General features: G+C 44.0%; 1 protein-coding gene and 1 pseudogene across 4 annotated transcripts in view; one reads left to right on the top strand and one right to left on the bottom strand.

The window, feature by feature from the left end:
• The window catches only part of ADAMTS9 (ADAM metallopeptidase with thrombospondin type 1 motif 9), a 163,154-nt gene extending 159,727 nt beyond the window's left edge, over window positions 1-3,427 (bottom strand). For all 3 annotated transcript variants that reach the window (XM_078076296.1, XM_078076312.1, XM_078076301.1), the window contains exons 1-2: window positions 2,812-3,427; window positions 1,817-2,205 (exon numbers count right to left, since the gene is read on the bottom strand). In XM_078076296.1, coding sequence (XP_077932422.1) covers window positions 1,817-2,205; window positions 2,812-2,926 — 504 coding nt within the window. In that variant the 5' untranslated portion in view covers window positions 2,927-3,427. The remainder of the gene's footprint in view (window positions 1-1,816; window positions 2,206-2,811) is intronic.
• The window catches only part of LOC144382402 (actin, cytoplasmic 2-like), a 228,868-nt pseudogene continuing 213,295 nt past the window's right edge, over window positions 135-15,707 (top strand). The window contains exon 1 of the transcript XR_013449282.1: window positions 135-592. The product of XR_013449282.1 is annotated as an actin, cytoplasmic 2-like (transcript). The remainder of the gene's footprint in view (window positions 593-15,707) is intronic.

Here is a 15,707-nt window from a genome sequence, read left to right as displayed (position 1 = left end):
CTAAAATTGCCAACTGAAATCAAGGTCCTGCGCAGCAAAGTATTTATACAACTGCTGGGGCCACTCAGCAGGGTGTGGAGGCGGGGAGGGAGGAGGAGTAAAGGTTGTTTACAAACTTTATGTACAGTCCCTGCCCCATTCGTAAGGTTCTGGAATTGGGGTTTATAATCTTCGGATCTAGGGGCGCTCTGATGACCTGGGGTCCAGTGCCTGACTTATGCCCACCCTGGCCATAACCTTTTGAAGAATGGAAGGATTCCTGCGCTTTGGCCCTAGGTCTTGGGGCAGCAATGACTCACTGCAGCACCCCCTTACCCCCCCGTGCGTCAAACTGCCGTCTCCGCCCACCCCCAAACAAGCTCAACAGCGAGCCACAGCTCCGGGCGCTTTGCTGGGGGCTGGAGAGGCTAATCCCCATTCCCGTATCCCAGCAGGCTAAAACCTTCCCCGTCCCAGTCTTCAGGCTTGCCTCGCTCCCCACCGGACCCTTCCGACCCTTCCGTAGAATAGTGGAGATGGATGCGACCTCCAGACCGGGGACACTGAATCCACCACCAACAGCGCACGCGGAAGGGGCAACCGAGTGCCCCGGGTAAGTATCTGTGCTTCCCCTTACAGAAGGCGACGGGGGAATGTGGGTCCTTGGGGGAAGAGTAAACGCATCACCAGGGCGCAGTGCACACATCGCGTTGCGCTGGGAGAACCTGACCCAGGAAAGTTTCTGCGTCACACGCTCGTGGCAGGAACGCACATCGTTTGGGAAAGTCAAGGACCACTTTCCCTCCAGCCAGAACTTTACAGCAGGTCTTCAAATGTGGGGGTGGGGGGTAAAAAGCGGATGCCATCTGGGACCAAGTGGAGAGCGAGTGGGGAGGGGGAGGTCAGGAGGGGGTCAAGGTATCCGCTCGGAAAACCTGCTAAGTGCGTATTTTGCAGTGCAGGGAGGTGGCCAGCCCGCCCCTACTCGCCCTCTCTCTCCAGGGAAACGTGCGTTGTAGGATCTGTATTTCGATTCTCTGGAACCCCTATGCGTGGCAGAAAACCCAGAAGTACCGAAATCTCGTACGCGCGGCTTCTCCAGCCTCTCCCCCACTATTTCTGTTTCTTGGGGCCACCCCACCAGCAGGGTGCAGAGTCGGACTGCGCCACACCCCCACTCCCAGTTTCTACCCTAATTCAAAGCGTCCGGGGCAGGCTCCGCCCTCTTCCCCGCCCCCGGAGCCCTCGGCCCACCCTTCCGTTCCTGGGACGGACCTGTTCCCTGTCAATCCTGTTGAGCCTCAGGGTTCCTGGCGCGTGAAAAAAGGCCCAGAGAAATCGTAGGGACTCTAGATTACGCACCGCCCTCCACGACACACAGAAGGAACTCCCCATACCAGAGGCTGGGGATCCTCAGCCCACAGCCCTGTCTCAAGACGCGCCAGTAAGGAATCGGGTCCTCCCTGCGCTCAGCTGCTCCGCTCCTGGGCAGCAGGGTTTGCTGCAAGGAAGGACAACTCTGGGAATTTGGAAGCCGACTTCCAAGCTGCCTACTAGCGTTGGGCAAAGCGCAGTGGAGCCGAGTTCGGACTCTAGAAAGCTCCGAAACATACCGAACCCCCTGGGGGCGGATGCGTGCGCGCTTCTCTAGAGTAAGCACACGCACTGGGCTTGTCATCCAAACCTCAGGATGCAAAGGAGTTTCTAGCGGATATTTAAAGCCAGGATGGAAACTCGGCGCAGTGAGGGTCCTAGGCTAGCGAGCAATTAATTAAGCCTTCCAGAAACTTGAAGAGGCGGGAGGGGAGCGGCGGGGTGGGGGCACACACCAACTCACCATTCCTGAGCAGAGGCTGATGACCGCCGTGTGCTCGGACTTGGTATTGACATGGCCTTTGTAGAAGCAATGCTTGAGTTCCGCTTCCTCCTCGGAATAAAATTTTGTCTCATTCTCCCCGGGCGTCCCGAGGAGGGTGACAGTGAACCTTGGAGCGATAAATCCGGCATGGGCAGTGAGATTAAATAGAAATTGCTGGCCAAAGGCAGAGAGGCGGTAATGCTCCTGGGAAGAGGTAGAGGAAGCGAAGGCAGGCCACGGGTCAGAGGCAGCGTTAATGCTCCGTCGCCTTCTTTTGAAGTGCACGTTCGTGGAAAAGGGTTCTCCGAGAGCGTTCACTCGGATGGGAGATGCGATTTCGTATTCGCTCAGGGTCTCTAATAATTTCACTGCAGGGAAAAGCAGAGACACATGAACTAATAATTCCATTTTCCGCAAGCCAATTTCCCGCAAGTTTTAATTTAAAATGAAGGGGGCTCTGTCCTGGGTTATTTTCCAACAGTTATTTTTGCCCATTTGAGTCAATGCCTTCACCTTCAGCCAATGCACAAATATTTACTGAGCACCTACTATGTGCCAGGAACGGCCAGGAACTATGCTAGACTCTGAGGATACACCGTTCGGAAGCAGACAGTGAACAAGTCAAAAATACATAAGATAATTTCAGATTCGGACAAATACCCTGAGTAAAATAAAACATGCCACTATCTGCTACCCCCAGTTACTAAGTAACTATAGTTTGGGGCATGGAGGTGGGGAAGGGGAAAGATCAAACTACAGGCAAAGAGGGGTGGAGGAGACGAAGTTTGTTCTACAGCGGCTCTCTCTAGAAATTGACTGGGAGTGACCTAAAGAAGGGAGAGGCTGTAAAGCCGGAGATAATTCTTTCTAGGAAAAGGAGAGAGGCCTCCGCTGCGGGGTGCCCGCTGTGGGACGCAGAAGCTGGGGAGGTGGCGACTGGGGCGGAGGGGTCGCGGTGGCCGGAGCCTCATTACCTTGCCTCGGGTGCAGCCTGTCCTTGCGCACGGCCGCCGCGGCGTCTGGGCTCCCCATCTCGGCCAGGTCCCGCACCAGGAACGTTAGCAGTGTGGCCCAGGATACAAACTGCATGGTGCTCCCCACCCCTCCCCCGTGGCTCCCACCCCCCCCCTCCCTCCTGCCCTGCTTGGCTGCGGCGGCGACGCGAGGCAGCGGCCGCGGTGAGCGCGCGGAGCCCGGCGCCCGCCGCCAACTTTTGACTTTAGGAGTCGCTGAGGTCTCGCCGCGAGGGTCCCGTCTGCGCTCGGCTGAGCAACGCCGCCGCCTGCCGAGAGCTGAGCCGCTCGGGCCGCAGGAGGAGCCGGAGGAGGAGGAGGACTGGGGCTCGGCTGCTCGGCCGCATAATGTCCAGGGAGCCGGCAGGAGAAGGCGCGGAACGTGCGCTCCGAGGCGCGCCGGGCGCCCTGTGCTGCGGGGGATAGCGGAGCGGCTTCTTGAATGGGGGGCTGGGGGGCGGAGGCGGGGGGGCCGCGGGTCCTCCGCCGCTCAAATACCCCGGGTGCCCGCCTCCAGGAGGAGAGGGGAGGAGAAAGCGAAGCGAGTGGGGACCGCCTCCTAGACGGAGTCCCCTCCTCGGCTGCCCGTGCGAGTCTCGCAGCCGGCCGCGGGCTGCAGGAGGCGGAGGCCAGAGGCGCCCGGAGCTCGGGGCCGGCCGCTCGCGCTCCCCGCCACCTCGTGGAGATCGGCTTTTCTGAGACTCCCTGCCCTGGGGAGGGAGAGCAGAAAAAGTTCTCTCCCTTTCCCGGCGCTCTCAGTTTCTGCCTCTGGACCCCTCTCCTCCTCTCCTCCCTCTGCTCGCTCTCTCCCTTCAGAAGCTCTCTTTTCCCTTCCTCGCCCTCGCCTCTCTGTGCCGCCCTGTCCCGGTTCTCTCAACGCGGTGTCGCCTCCCCTCCCACTGTGCCCCTGTTTCCCCTATTTCTCCTTTCCCTTTTCTCTTTCCTCCCTTCTGTCTCCTTGTCTTCATAACAGCCTTCTCCCTCTTCTCTTTCCCCCTTTATGAATTTCTGTCCCTGTCTCTCCCCTTCGTTTGGTTTCTTACAAGTGAAAGTGGCCCAGTGCCGGAGCGCCTTCCCCCTCCTACAGTTTCTCACTGGGGACGAAATGTGATATCTGAGTTCCACTCTCGATCTGATCGCCCTAAGTCAAGAGTTTTAGAGATGGGGTTCTTAATCTGAAAGTTCGGGGTGCGTTTCAGATCCACAGTCTTTTGAAAATATCGCAAAGCTGTCAAGCTGTTTTCTTCTCCCAACCTCTGTCCCCATCCGGAGAGGGTCCATAGCTTTTTGTAGGTCCCCGGCCCAAAAAAGGTTAAGAACTGCTCTTGGCAGCGAGAGGGGGCGGGGACTTTGGTGCCCAGACTGGGTTTAGAGATATGGGGGAGAGGGGAGTGATGGCGGAGTGCTAGGGGACGGTAGTGGACCCGGGCCGGGGTGGGGACGAGCGGGGGGGGGGGGAGAAGCACCAGTCTGGGGAGGGATTTCTCAGTCATTTCCTCCTTTTCGCCAGAGAGATGCTTGGAGTAGTTCACAGCTCACACTTCAGGCTACACCTACCTCGCCTTGGGATGCAAATTTGGAAGTTAGACAAGCCGGAGCAGGGAGGCTGTGTGTGAGCGTGTGTGTGAGTGAGAGGAAGGGAGGGAGGGAGGAGCAGGGAGGGGGAGAGAGCGAGGGAGAACTGTTTAATCCTGGGTGGTTCAAAAGTACTTTTTCCTTTACCAGCCCTCAGAAAGAAGTTAGGGTGTGCTAATTTCACTAATTTCAAGAGAAAGGAAAGTGTCCCAGAACTGGAGTTTTCTGTTACTTAGTAGGCTGGCACTCTGAATTGGAAATACCAAAGACTATCAATACCAGGGGCCATGTAGCAGTATGCTAGAAGTATCCTCTACTCTTGAAATATTAATGCATGTATTTCTCTTGGTAGAGGGAAAAATGACTTGGTAATTCCTAAAAAAGTTGTTGACCCAGATGGACCAATGGCGCCATTGTCTAAGTGTATTCCTGGAATTTATAATGAGTATAAACAGTATAAAGATGGGAAAACAGAAACACCTGTAAAGTGCAAAGATTTTTAAAGGATGACATTTAGATCTTTTTCTTAAACCTTCAAAATAATTTACTAAAATACGTGTATTCTAAAACACAATCTTTCTTTTCATTATGTAATAAAATTCCTCCCAATCACAGTATCTGGGAGTTCCAAACTTAGCAAGGAATGGAAAAACTATTACAGAATCAAACTATTAGTTGATTCCGATGGAAAATATTCTAGAACTTTTACTGTAAAATTACTCAAAAATATAGTACTTTTACAGATACATAACTGAAAAGAACAGAGTAGAGAGACCAGGACTAAACCCACATATACAGTCAATTGACTTATGGCAAAGAGCCAAGAATATACAGTGGAGAAAGGACAATCTGTTCAATAAATGATATTGGGAAAACTGGACAGCCACACGCAAAAGAATGAAACCGGATCCTTATCTTACACCATCTACAAAAATCAGCTCAAAGGGGATTAAAGACTTGAGTGTTGAGACCTGCAATCATAAAACTCCTAGAAGAAACAGGGGTAAGCTCCTTGATGTTGGTCTTGGTGATGACTTTTTGGATTTGATACCAAAAGCAAAGGCAACAAAAGCAAAAATAAACAAGTGGGACTACATTAAACTAAAAAGCTTCTGCAAGCAAAGGACATCATCAACAACATGAAGAAGCAACCTATATAGTGGGAGAAAATATTTGCAAATCATATACACTGGATAAGGAGTTAATATCCAAAATATATAAAGAGCTCATACAACTCAATAGCAAAAAAAAAAAAAAAAAAAAAAATCAATTAAAAAAATGGTCAGAGGATCTGAAAAGACATTGTTCCAAAAAGACATACAGATGGCCAGCAGGTACATGAAAAGATGTTCAACATCACTAAGCATCAGGGAAATGCAAATCAAAACCACAATGAGTTATCACCTCACACCTATTAAAATGGCCATTACTAAAAAGACAAGAAATAACAAGTTTGGTGAGGATATGAAAAAAATGGAATCTCTGTGCACTGTTGGTGGGAATGTAAATTGGTGCAGCCAGAAACACAGTAGGAAGGTTCCTTTAAAAATTAATAATAGAATTACCGTGGTATCGAGCAATTCTACTTCTGGGTATTTATCTGAAGGAAAACAAAAACACTAACTTGAAAAGTTATCTGCATCCCCATGCTCACTGCAGTATTACTACCAATAGGCAAGACGTGGAAGCAACCTAAGTGTCCATCAATGGATGAATGGATAAAGTAACGGTGGTACATCTATAATGGAATATTATTCAGCCATAAAAAAGAAGGAAAGCTTGTGGCAACGTGAATGGACCTTGAGGGCATTTTGTGAAGGGAAATAAGTCAGACAGAGAAAAACAAATGCCATATAATCCCACTTACATGTGGAATCTAAAAAAAAAAAAAAAAAAACTCCAAAAAACTGAACTCATAGATACAGAGAATGGATTGGTGGTTGCCAGAGGTGTGGGTAGGGCGTGGGCAAAATGGGCAAAGGTGGTCAAAAGGTAAAAATTCCAGCTTTAAGATAAATAAGTCTTGGGATGTAATGTAGCACAGTAGCACAATAACTATAGTTAACAATATTGCTTTGTATGTTTGAAAGTTGCTGAGAGTATATCTTAAAAGTCATCACAAGAAAAAGAATTGTAACTATGGGTAGGGATGGATATTAACTACACTTACTGTGGTGATCATTTCACAATACCTGCATATATCGAAGCTTTATGTTGTATACCTGAAACTAATATATTATTATATGTGAGTTTCATGTCAATAAGAAAAATAAAGTTTATAAAGGATAAAAAAACAAAGCACTTTTCAATATTTTCTATTAAACAAATTTTCTCTCTTTCAATATAAACTCTCCTGATAAAGGTAAGCTGATAGTATAGAAATTATTATGTGTAGGGACAGAAGTCTCCTTAGTGTATTCTCTCTCTTAGCTTCCTTTCTAGGACTTGATTTTAAAAGATAAACTCTGTTTACTCTTCTTTAAAATTGCTCCTGATATAACCCAGTCATCTCCATAAGAGCTGACAAGAAAGGAAAATACAAAGTATCTCTTGGTGACCTTGTGACGTGACCAAGACTCTGGGTTTCTGAAAGTCTCATCCTCAGTGAGAGTCTGTTCATCCTTTCTCAATTGTATTATCTTGCCTCTGAATTTACATCTGTAAACAAGGCTTAAAAAATCTTAGGTTTGAAATCATAGTGTAGGACAGTGGAGTGAACTATCTAAATAATTCAGGTCCAAATCTTTTGTCTGAATCATCATCATCAACATGTTTTGAGTATTTATCATGTGCCAGACCGTGTACAAATATACAGCATTTAATTCTTATAACAGGTCTATGAGGCAGGCAGTATTAGTAATTTCATTTTACACATAAGGATAGCAAGGTCTAAAGTGGTGAGATAATTTGACAAAGGTCCCTTAATTAGTGAAATATAGGATTCAAATTCTGTTTCAGCAGTTTAGTCTAAGTTGATAATCACGATCATATATAATGAATAAAGGAGTCATCAAAAGCATGGCTGGGTTTTAGGGGTCTGGTTTGGGAGAGGTTGGCTAATACCATGTAGAGAATTGCCTCAACTTTCTCTTCTATGTACAATTTTTCTTTGGCTCTCTAACTTCCTTTTCTAATGCTGAGTATTTCATGATAATCATCTTAGTTATTTCACTGATACTTCACTTTTTCCATGGCACCTAGAACAAATCTGGTACATAGTAGGTGCTCAAATATGTACTGAATGGTAAATAGATTCCTTATTTTATACAAACACATGTGTGCAGTTTAGAGGATAGTTTTATAAATAGGAATATAGAATTACTTGAGTTCAGGGAGAAAAGTGGATTCTTCAGTAAACTGGCCCATCACAAAAGTTTGCTTGAAAAGAAGCAGAGCTTTTGGAGGTCACCTAGAGTTAACAGAGAGAGAATTCTTAGTGTATTTTCTTCTCCCAGGCTTTACTGGAAGTGAACGTTATTGTAGGTTAAGTGGAAGACCTCTTTGGCTGATTTTTCACGAAAACGGTATCCCAGAGGAGTGATGATTGACGTTAGTCCCTAGGGAGAGATAAGCTGGCCAATGGAAATGCAAGACGTGACATCACAAGTGACTTTATTAGCAGAACATCGCTGGAAACAGCAGGAAGGAGAATTGAAGCAAAGCCATCTATTTCCACAGAAAGGGAAAACCCACACCCAAATGATAGGGAAAGCCCAGGATCCAGAACTAAAGTGAATAGTTTCCTGAGTGGTCAGCAGTGGGTGGTTTCTGGAATAGATAAGCCAGGGTACTGAGTTAGACAGGTTTCCGGTGGATGAAGCACTAAGCAGGGGATGGGTGGTGTCCCCACTCTGACCTCCAGCAGTGCGCTCGCTGATCCCGTCCCATGTTTGCATAGTGGAGGGAGGGAAAAACTGTCATCTTTTCTTGCCACATGGGTGAAGGACCCTACTGTATTTTATAAAGTCTTCCAAATACTGACTTCAAGTAAAGGGAAACGTAGAGAAAGTTATAATTGTATACCACTAGTATACCAAAAGTTATGTGAGTTTTACTGTTAGTAATGATAGCACAAGATTTTCTTGAGTTGGTACTGTATGCGAATTAATCCTCATTGGCAGCCCTGCCATCTGGGTTTTACTGTCCCCGTTTTACATATGATGAAAATAAGACTCAGGAAGTGAAGTGATTTGCCCAGCATTACAGAGGTAGAATGTGTGATGAGTTGGGATTTGAACTGTGGTCATTTTACCCCCAAAGCTCATGATCTCCATTAACCAGAACAGCCTGGTAATATGAAACCGTTCACCGAATTGTTTTTGATCATTCAGCCTTTACACTTGGCCTGATGAATACCACCTTTAAGAACTTTTTTCTGGGGTGCCTGGGTGGTTCACTTGGTTGAGCATCAGGCTCTTGATTTCGTTTCAGGTCATGATCTCAGGGTCATGAGATCCAGCCCCGTGTTGAGCTCTGTGCTGGGCATGGAGGCTGCTTAAGATTCTTTCTCTCCCTCTCCCTCTGCTTCTCCCTCATGTGCGTACTCTCCCTCTCTTCCCAACTCCCCCCCCCAAAAAAGAAAAGAACTTTCTCTTTTAATGCTAAATCTAAAGTTCTAAATAACTTCTCTTAAGCCTACTTTGAAAGTCATAGTTCCAGTCTGTAAGGTGGTTCTAGATACTCATGACTAGCTTGTGGCAGTTCTGCAAAGTTGTTAACTCACCAGGTGTTCCTTGCTTACTTGTCGTTCCAGAAAACCATACTTTTGCTCTTGTCCAGGCTGTGGAACCCCAGATGATACCTGCTAATATTCGTTTGAGACTCTTTGGTCTTCAAATCCTTGTTCCATTCCCTCTGATACCTTGTGGAATGAGACTTTCAGACCTAGGGTTCAACTCATAACTACAAATGATTTAGAAATACTGGACTTCTAGCTTATATCCAAACCACCTGGAAACTGAAGCCAAATCAGAAAGTAATATAATGTGTGCAAATACAATGTCACCATTTTGTGAAAGAGCACATTCAACACAGACATGGGTTATATATATGCTGTCATGGGATCTGATAATTCTTAGAGTATTTTGAGATGCACTGGGTTGTTATATGCCCCCTGAGCCTTGAAATTCTCCTGTCATACTTTGTTTCACACTTTCTGTTGCTGGGGGGGAAGGAGCAAATCAATCTCCCACTGTATCCCCTTGGTGGTATGTAACAGGCACTTAATAAATGTTTCTTAAATGAATGAGTTAACTATTGCCCCCAAATTATTTCTAGCTTTCAGAGCCGGTGTTTCTTTTAACTAATGAAAGTCATTCTTTCATACACAACACAGTGCGTGTGCACGCACGCACACACACACACACACACACAAAGGAAACCCCAGGAATAATTGACATAGTCTCTGTATTTTGTGGTATCATTATTCATGAGAGGGAAGACTTGCTTTAATTAGAATCTTATCATGATTCCTTTCTTCAGGAGTAGAAATTTTCAGAGCTAGGCTTTCCCTGATGGCTACTTCAGGATCATGAGCATGACAAGTAAGAGACCAATGCTATGGCAGTTTCCATATCCTTTTTATATCCTGAAAACAGGGTATAAAACAGGGTACTCATAATTACCCGCCTCAAAGGGATGGTGTGACAATGAATTGATCAATGAAAATCTTGGCTTAGTGACTGGCATAAGTAAGCGATTTCTGTTCAAATCAGTGGCCTCACTCTAACCCACTTGCTAGTTAGGAAGAGTGATTTCCGAATCAGTTTGACAGAGAAGGGTGCTGTCAACCTAGCACGCCTTTCCCTGTTAACCTCCTTCACCAAGTTATGAGCCTTTCTCCTACTGGGAAAGGAAAAAAAAATCGTGTGTGCTAATATTTCCTTGACTATGTATTTCTTCTACACTTATACTTGCTGTGAGTCCCTTTGTCCTTTTCAAATTATTTCCATTTTTAAAAACAGCTTTACTCTCCCTCATACTCTGCTTAAATTAGCAATTCTAGCATATAAGTCCTATCTAGCATTTTTTCCGGCCCTGGGCCTTTTGTTTTCCTGGCAGAACTTTTAAATAATCAAAACATAATTTTCCCTCTAAACATTAAAAAAACCTGTTTTTATATGGCAAGCAATTTTTACACATGCAAAAAAGTAATTTCCTCAGCCGATGATGCTTAATGACTTGTCTGTCCTAATGGTATTTATTATAATAATGGCACACCTTAACAATGGCTTTCTATTTCTAGGCACAATGGAGAATACTGTATTCAATCCTCCTGTCAACCCAATGAAACAGGAATGCCTTTAGCCCCACTTTTCAAGGAGGAAATGAAGGCACAGAGAGGATACATAACTTACCCAACGTTGCAGAGCTAGTGAGTAGGGAATCAAAGCCAGACTTTTTTCTTTCTTTCTTTCCTTTAATAAATTATATGTGTGTGTGTGTGTGTGTGTGTGTGTATATATATATTTATATATATAAGTGTTTATTTTAAGTAGGCTTCCCACCCAATATGGGGCTTGAACTCCCAACCCTGAGATCAAGAGTCACATGCTCTACTGACTAAGCCAGCCAGACGCCCCTCAAAGCCAGGCTTTCTGATTTTAAGGCTGATACGCTTAAACCATGACATTATACTGACTCTCATATGTATTTAAGCTCTATTAAGCTTAATACAGGATACATTTTTATGCTCAGGAATACAATCTCAAAGAGTGGAAATCCTGACATTGGGAGAAATTCAGATATCAGGCTAACTGGGGAAGGAGGCCAATACGGGTTTTGGTTTAGGGAATCAGAAATGATGGAATTCTGAACAGCAAGCCAAGTGGATACTGAGGAGCAAAATGTCTTTCCAGCACCCTAAACCACTCATTCACCTAAATGTAAGACTGGCCCTTGACAACACTAGTGTCCTTCAGTGGTCACATGGCCCTGACCATTTTTATAAAGTCCCATGGCCCTCAGTTCAGCCCAGCATCTTAGTGTGGTTCAGGCTGCTCTGTGGTCTTCACTATAAAAACAGCACTTGGCCAAGAGGCTTGCCTTGAAGTTGTATAAGTAGTTCAGGGTTTGAATTGCCAACGAGGAGCTTATGTGGGGGCCCAGTACAAAGAAGGTTTTCCAAGAACTTTTCAAAATATCTCAGCTCCTGTGACCACCAAGAACAATGGAGAGAGGCTGGGGGCAAGGAGGAATACCTTCATTTTCCAAATTAATGTGCAAAAACGTAAATGTGTTGCACGTCCCAGCTTGACCTGGCAAGATTATGTGACAGCAAATGAGTGCCAGTTGTAAGTGGCATATTCACCACGCACTACCTTTGTGTTAATTGGCACCAAGAGCACAGAATAGGTTGCTTCCTGAAATGTAAGCCTAGCAATTAGTGCCTTGTCGAGTCCCTATCAGATGTTGGCAAAATAATTGGCTTTGCACTTTTCATCCCCCCACTCAAAAACAGGTCTGACAGTAGCTATTGGTGGCATTCATGGCAAGCAGAAGTGGAATAAACTTCAGCTCCTGTTGAGCTCTGTGCAAGAGGCACAGTTACAAGAAGCGAGGGTTTGGAGGTAGAATTTTCTTTCGGGCAATCGTACCATGGTGGTGGTGGTGCCAGAATGCTACTTACAGGAGGCCACACAAATGCACCTGTGTAAATTTTTTAAATCAACATTTCTTACAGTGGATCACTCAGTTCATTAATTCTGAATGCAAATCTGTACCTCACAGAATTTCTATTTGCTCTAAGGTACCTTTTCTGACAAAACGGAGGTCACAGTAGAGAAATGACTCCATGAGCGGTGATTTTGATTCTTAGGTCAAGGAGTGACAGAGGTCCTAAAAAAAAAAAAAAAATGACACAATTCTCCTCCCCACTTTACTGGTCAGGTGAAAAGGGAAGGCAACCATCAAGAGATGGTAAATGAAATATTAGACAATTATTGAAGAGTAAAAGGAGCTGTGTGTTAGCACACAAACATGTTCAAGATGTGTTATTAAGCAAATAAGTTGCAGAGTTGTTTGTCTAATTGGGTCCTAGAGTAGTAAAAACAAAATAAAATAGCAATAACAAGATCTCAGCTTGTGCTAGAACAGGATATGCATAGAAAAAGAAATCTAGGAAGATGGGTATTCATCAAACGTGACCATAGGACTGTGATCTCTGGGGCTGGGGATTATGGAAATCTTTTATTCTTTCTACATTTCTATGATACCCATTTCCATATTTTTAATAATTTTCACAACAAGAAAATATAATTTTCTTTAATGAGAAAAAAATTTTAAAGTAAAAAGATAATATATAAAGAAAATATTAGGGTATCACCATCCTTAGGGCAATTTTTCTTATAAATTAGGCATAACTTCAGCTGTTTCTGTCACATTCAATACGTGTTTCATTATTTGAAAATAACTTTATATGTATTCGCATCTGTGAACAAACACCAGGAAGAGATTTATGATAGGCAAGTCAGGCTTTTGAGAAGAGTTTGAGGGGAACCTGTGACTTAGAAATATAAGCATTTGATATACAGTAACTGTGGATTTAAAATGTGAATGCAGAATAACAGCCAAGTAGCAGGAAAAAAGTAAAGCATTTTCAACCCCTGACTATATAAACTGAGAGGACACTTGCTCATTCATTCAGTACATATTTATTGAACATATCCTATATGCCATGCACTTTGCAGATAGCACTGGAGTTCACAGTCTAGGGGGGGAAGACAAACACAGAATAAGTAAATAGGTGAACAGGTACATAATTAAACATTGTTCTAAATTTTGCAGAGGAGATTAAAAGGGTGACTGTGTAGATGAAGAGAACAGAGAAGACCTCTTTGAGAAGTGATAGGTAAACTGAAACCTAGGGATTAAGAAGAAGCCAGCCCCCTAAAGAATGGGAAGAAAAATATTCCAGGCAGAGAGAACAGCAGGGCAAGGTCTGGGATAGGAAAGAAGTGGGAATGTTTCAGAACCTGAAGAAGCCCTTGTGGCTAGAGTTCTGTGAACAAAGAGATGGTTTCCAGGGAACCAGAAGCCAGGTGATAGAGGGCCTTCAGGTGAGGAGTCTGCATTTCATTTTGGGCGCAAAGGAAGCCAGGGAAATGGTTGCGGTAGGGGGTTTACAAGATGCTCTTGTTGTTTTGAAAAGATCCCTCTAGCTGCTCTGTGGAGGATGGAGTGGAGGAGGGGTAGTGTGTTGTTCCCATGGCTTGAACTAGGGTGGGGTTAGTGGAGGTGGCAGGATTTGGACATGTATAGAGTATATTTTGAAGGTAGATTCAACAGGACATGGTGAAGGGTGCTACAGTGGGGATGAGAGAGAGGGGGCATCAAGAATGAGCCCCACAGGGGCACCTGAGTGATTCAGTTGGTTAAGTGTCTGCCTTCAGCTCAGGTCATGATCCCAGAGTCCTGGGATTGAGCCACGTATTGGGCTCCCTGCTCGGGGGAGTCTGCTTCTCCCTCTGCACCTCACCCCGCTTGTGTTCTCTCTCTCTTGCTTTCTCTCTCTCAAATAAATAAATCTTAAAAAAAAGAATGAGCCCCCCAGTTCTTATGCAGAAATTGTTATCTTTTATATACACACATAACAACCAGGTAGAGAGTATAAAAGAATAGGAGCCCCACATACAATAGTAACAAAATCACTGGGGAGAGAAATAACAAGAACTCTGTACGGCCTAAGTGAATAGGATTTTTAAAACATTAACAAAATCTTCAGAGATGTGAGGAAATGGGGAGATACCCTATTCTCAGGATGCCTGACCATTACAGAGGTGCCCATTCTCCCTGAGACAGTTTACAAAATGATTAGAACCCCAGTACAAATACCCACAATTTATTTCTGTTATTTTTGTTTTGTTTGAATGAGACAGATGAAGCCAAAGTGTATTTGGGAAAAGCAGCTCAGAAAACTTTGAAAAGGAAGAACAATGTATCTCCACATTGCTAGTATTAATACCAGATATTAAAATAGAATATAAAATCTCAATAAATAAGGTGATACTGGATTGTGAATTAAGAGAAAATTCAATGGAAGAGTAAATTCAATGGAAGAGTAAATAGGTGAACTAGAAAAATCTAGAAACTAGATTTTAGAAAAATCCAGAAACAGTGTGAACAGTGAGAATTTAGTTTCTGAGAGAGATGACTTCTGAAACTTTCTGGGAAAACATGGACCATTCACAACACCGTGCTAGAATGACATGGTAGCCATGTGGTTTTGAAACTAACTAAAAATAATAATCTGTATCTGAATAATAATCTGAATATATACCTCATACTTTGAATACATGCTTGATCCATATCAAATGAATCAAGAGTTGAATATAAAAATTAAATCAAGACAGATTTAGAAGAAAAGAGGAGGAAATACTTTATATCTGTGGCATAAGGAAGGCTTCCTGGTTATAACTCAAAAACTCACAAGCCATATAAGAAAAAAAATTGAAATGTTTAACTTCGTTACAAAACAAGCAAAGACAAATTCTGCGTGAGAAGAAACATCCTAATCCAAACCCAAAAGTCAAAGAAATGACAAACTGAGAAATTATATTTTCAGCTCATCACACAAAGAGAGATCTTTCCTTTGATCCAAAAGAAAAATCTACAAAAGGTATCAATTGATAGCTCATGAGAAAGGAAATACAAATGGCGTGGCCCTGTGAAGAGGTACTACGTTTTACTCATAACAAGAAAAAGTCAAAACTATGCCAATGCTAGTTTTTTAGCTATCAGGCAAAATCTTCACAAATATAATTCATTACAGTACTTTTTTGTGTGTGCCTATATGTACATGTAAAAAAAATGGGGAAAAATAACATTTTTATTTGCTTATGTATTCTAAAGAAACTTGAATGGATACACAAGAAGCTAAGCACAGTGGTTACCCTGGGAGGAAGACTGGGAATTGGACAGATGGGGGATGTATTAGTCTGCTAGGGTTCTCCAGAGAAGCTGATCCAAGAAGATGTGTGTGTGTGTGTGTGTGTGTTTGTATATTATATACATATATATTAATATTATATATACTACACATTAATATTTATATATAAAGAAATTTATTATAGGGAATTTATTATAAGAATTGGCTCATATGATTATGGAGGCTGCCAAGTCCCAGTGTCCACAGAGTGAGTCAGCAAGCTGGAGACCAAGGAGAGCAGATGGTTTAGTTCTAGTCCAAGTCTAACAGCCTGAGAACAAAGACAGCCAATGGTTTAGTTCCACCTGAAAGCCAGCAGCCTCAAGGCGCAGGAAGAGCCTATGTTTCAGCTCGAGTC

This window comes from Halichoerus grypus, chromosome 1, assembly GCF_964656455.1.
Source record: "Halichoerus grypus chromosome 1, mHalGry1.hap1.1, whole genome shotgun sequence".
In the NCBI taxonomy this organism is placed as follows: Eukaryota; Metazoa; Chordata; class Mammalia; order Carnivora; family Phocidae; genus Halichoerus; species Halichoerus grypus.
This window is presented reverse-complemented; position numbering and strand designations above follow the sequence as displayed.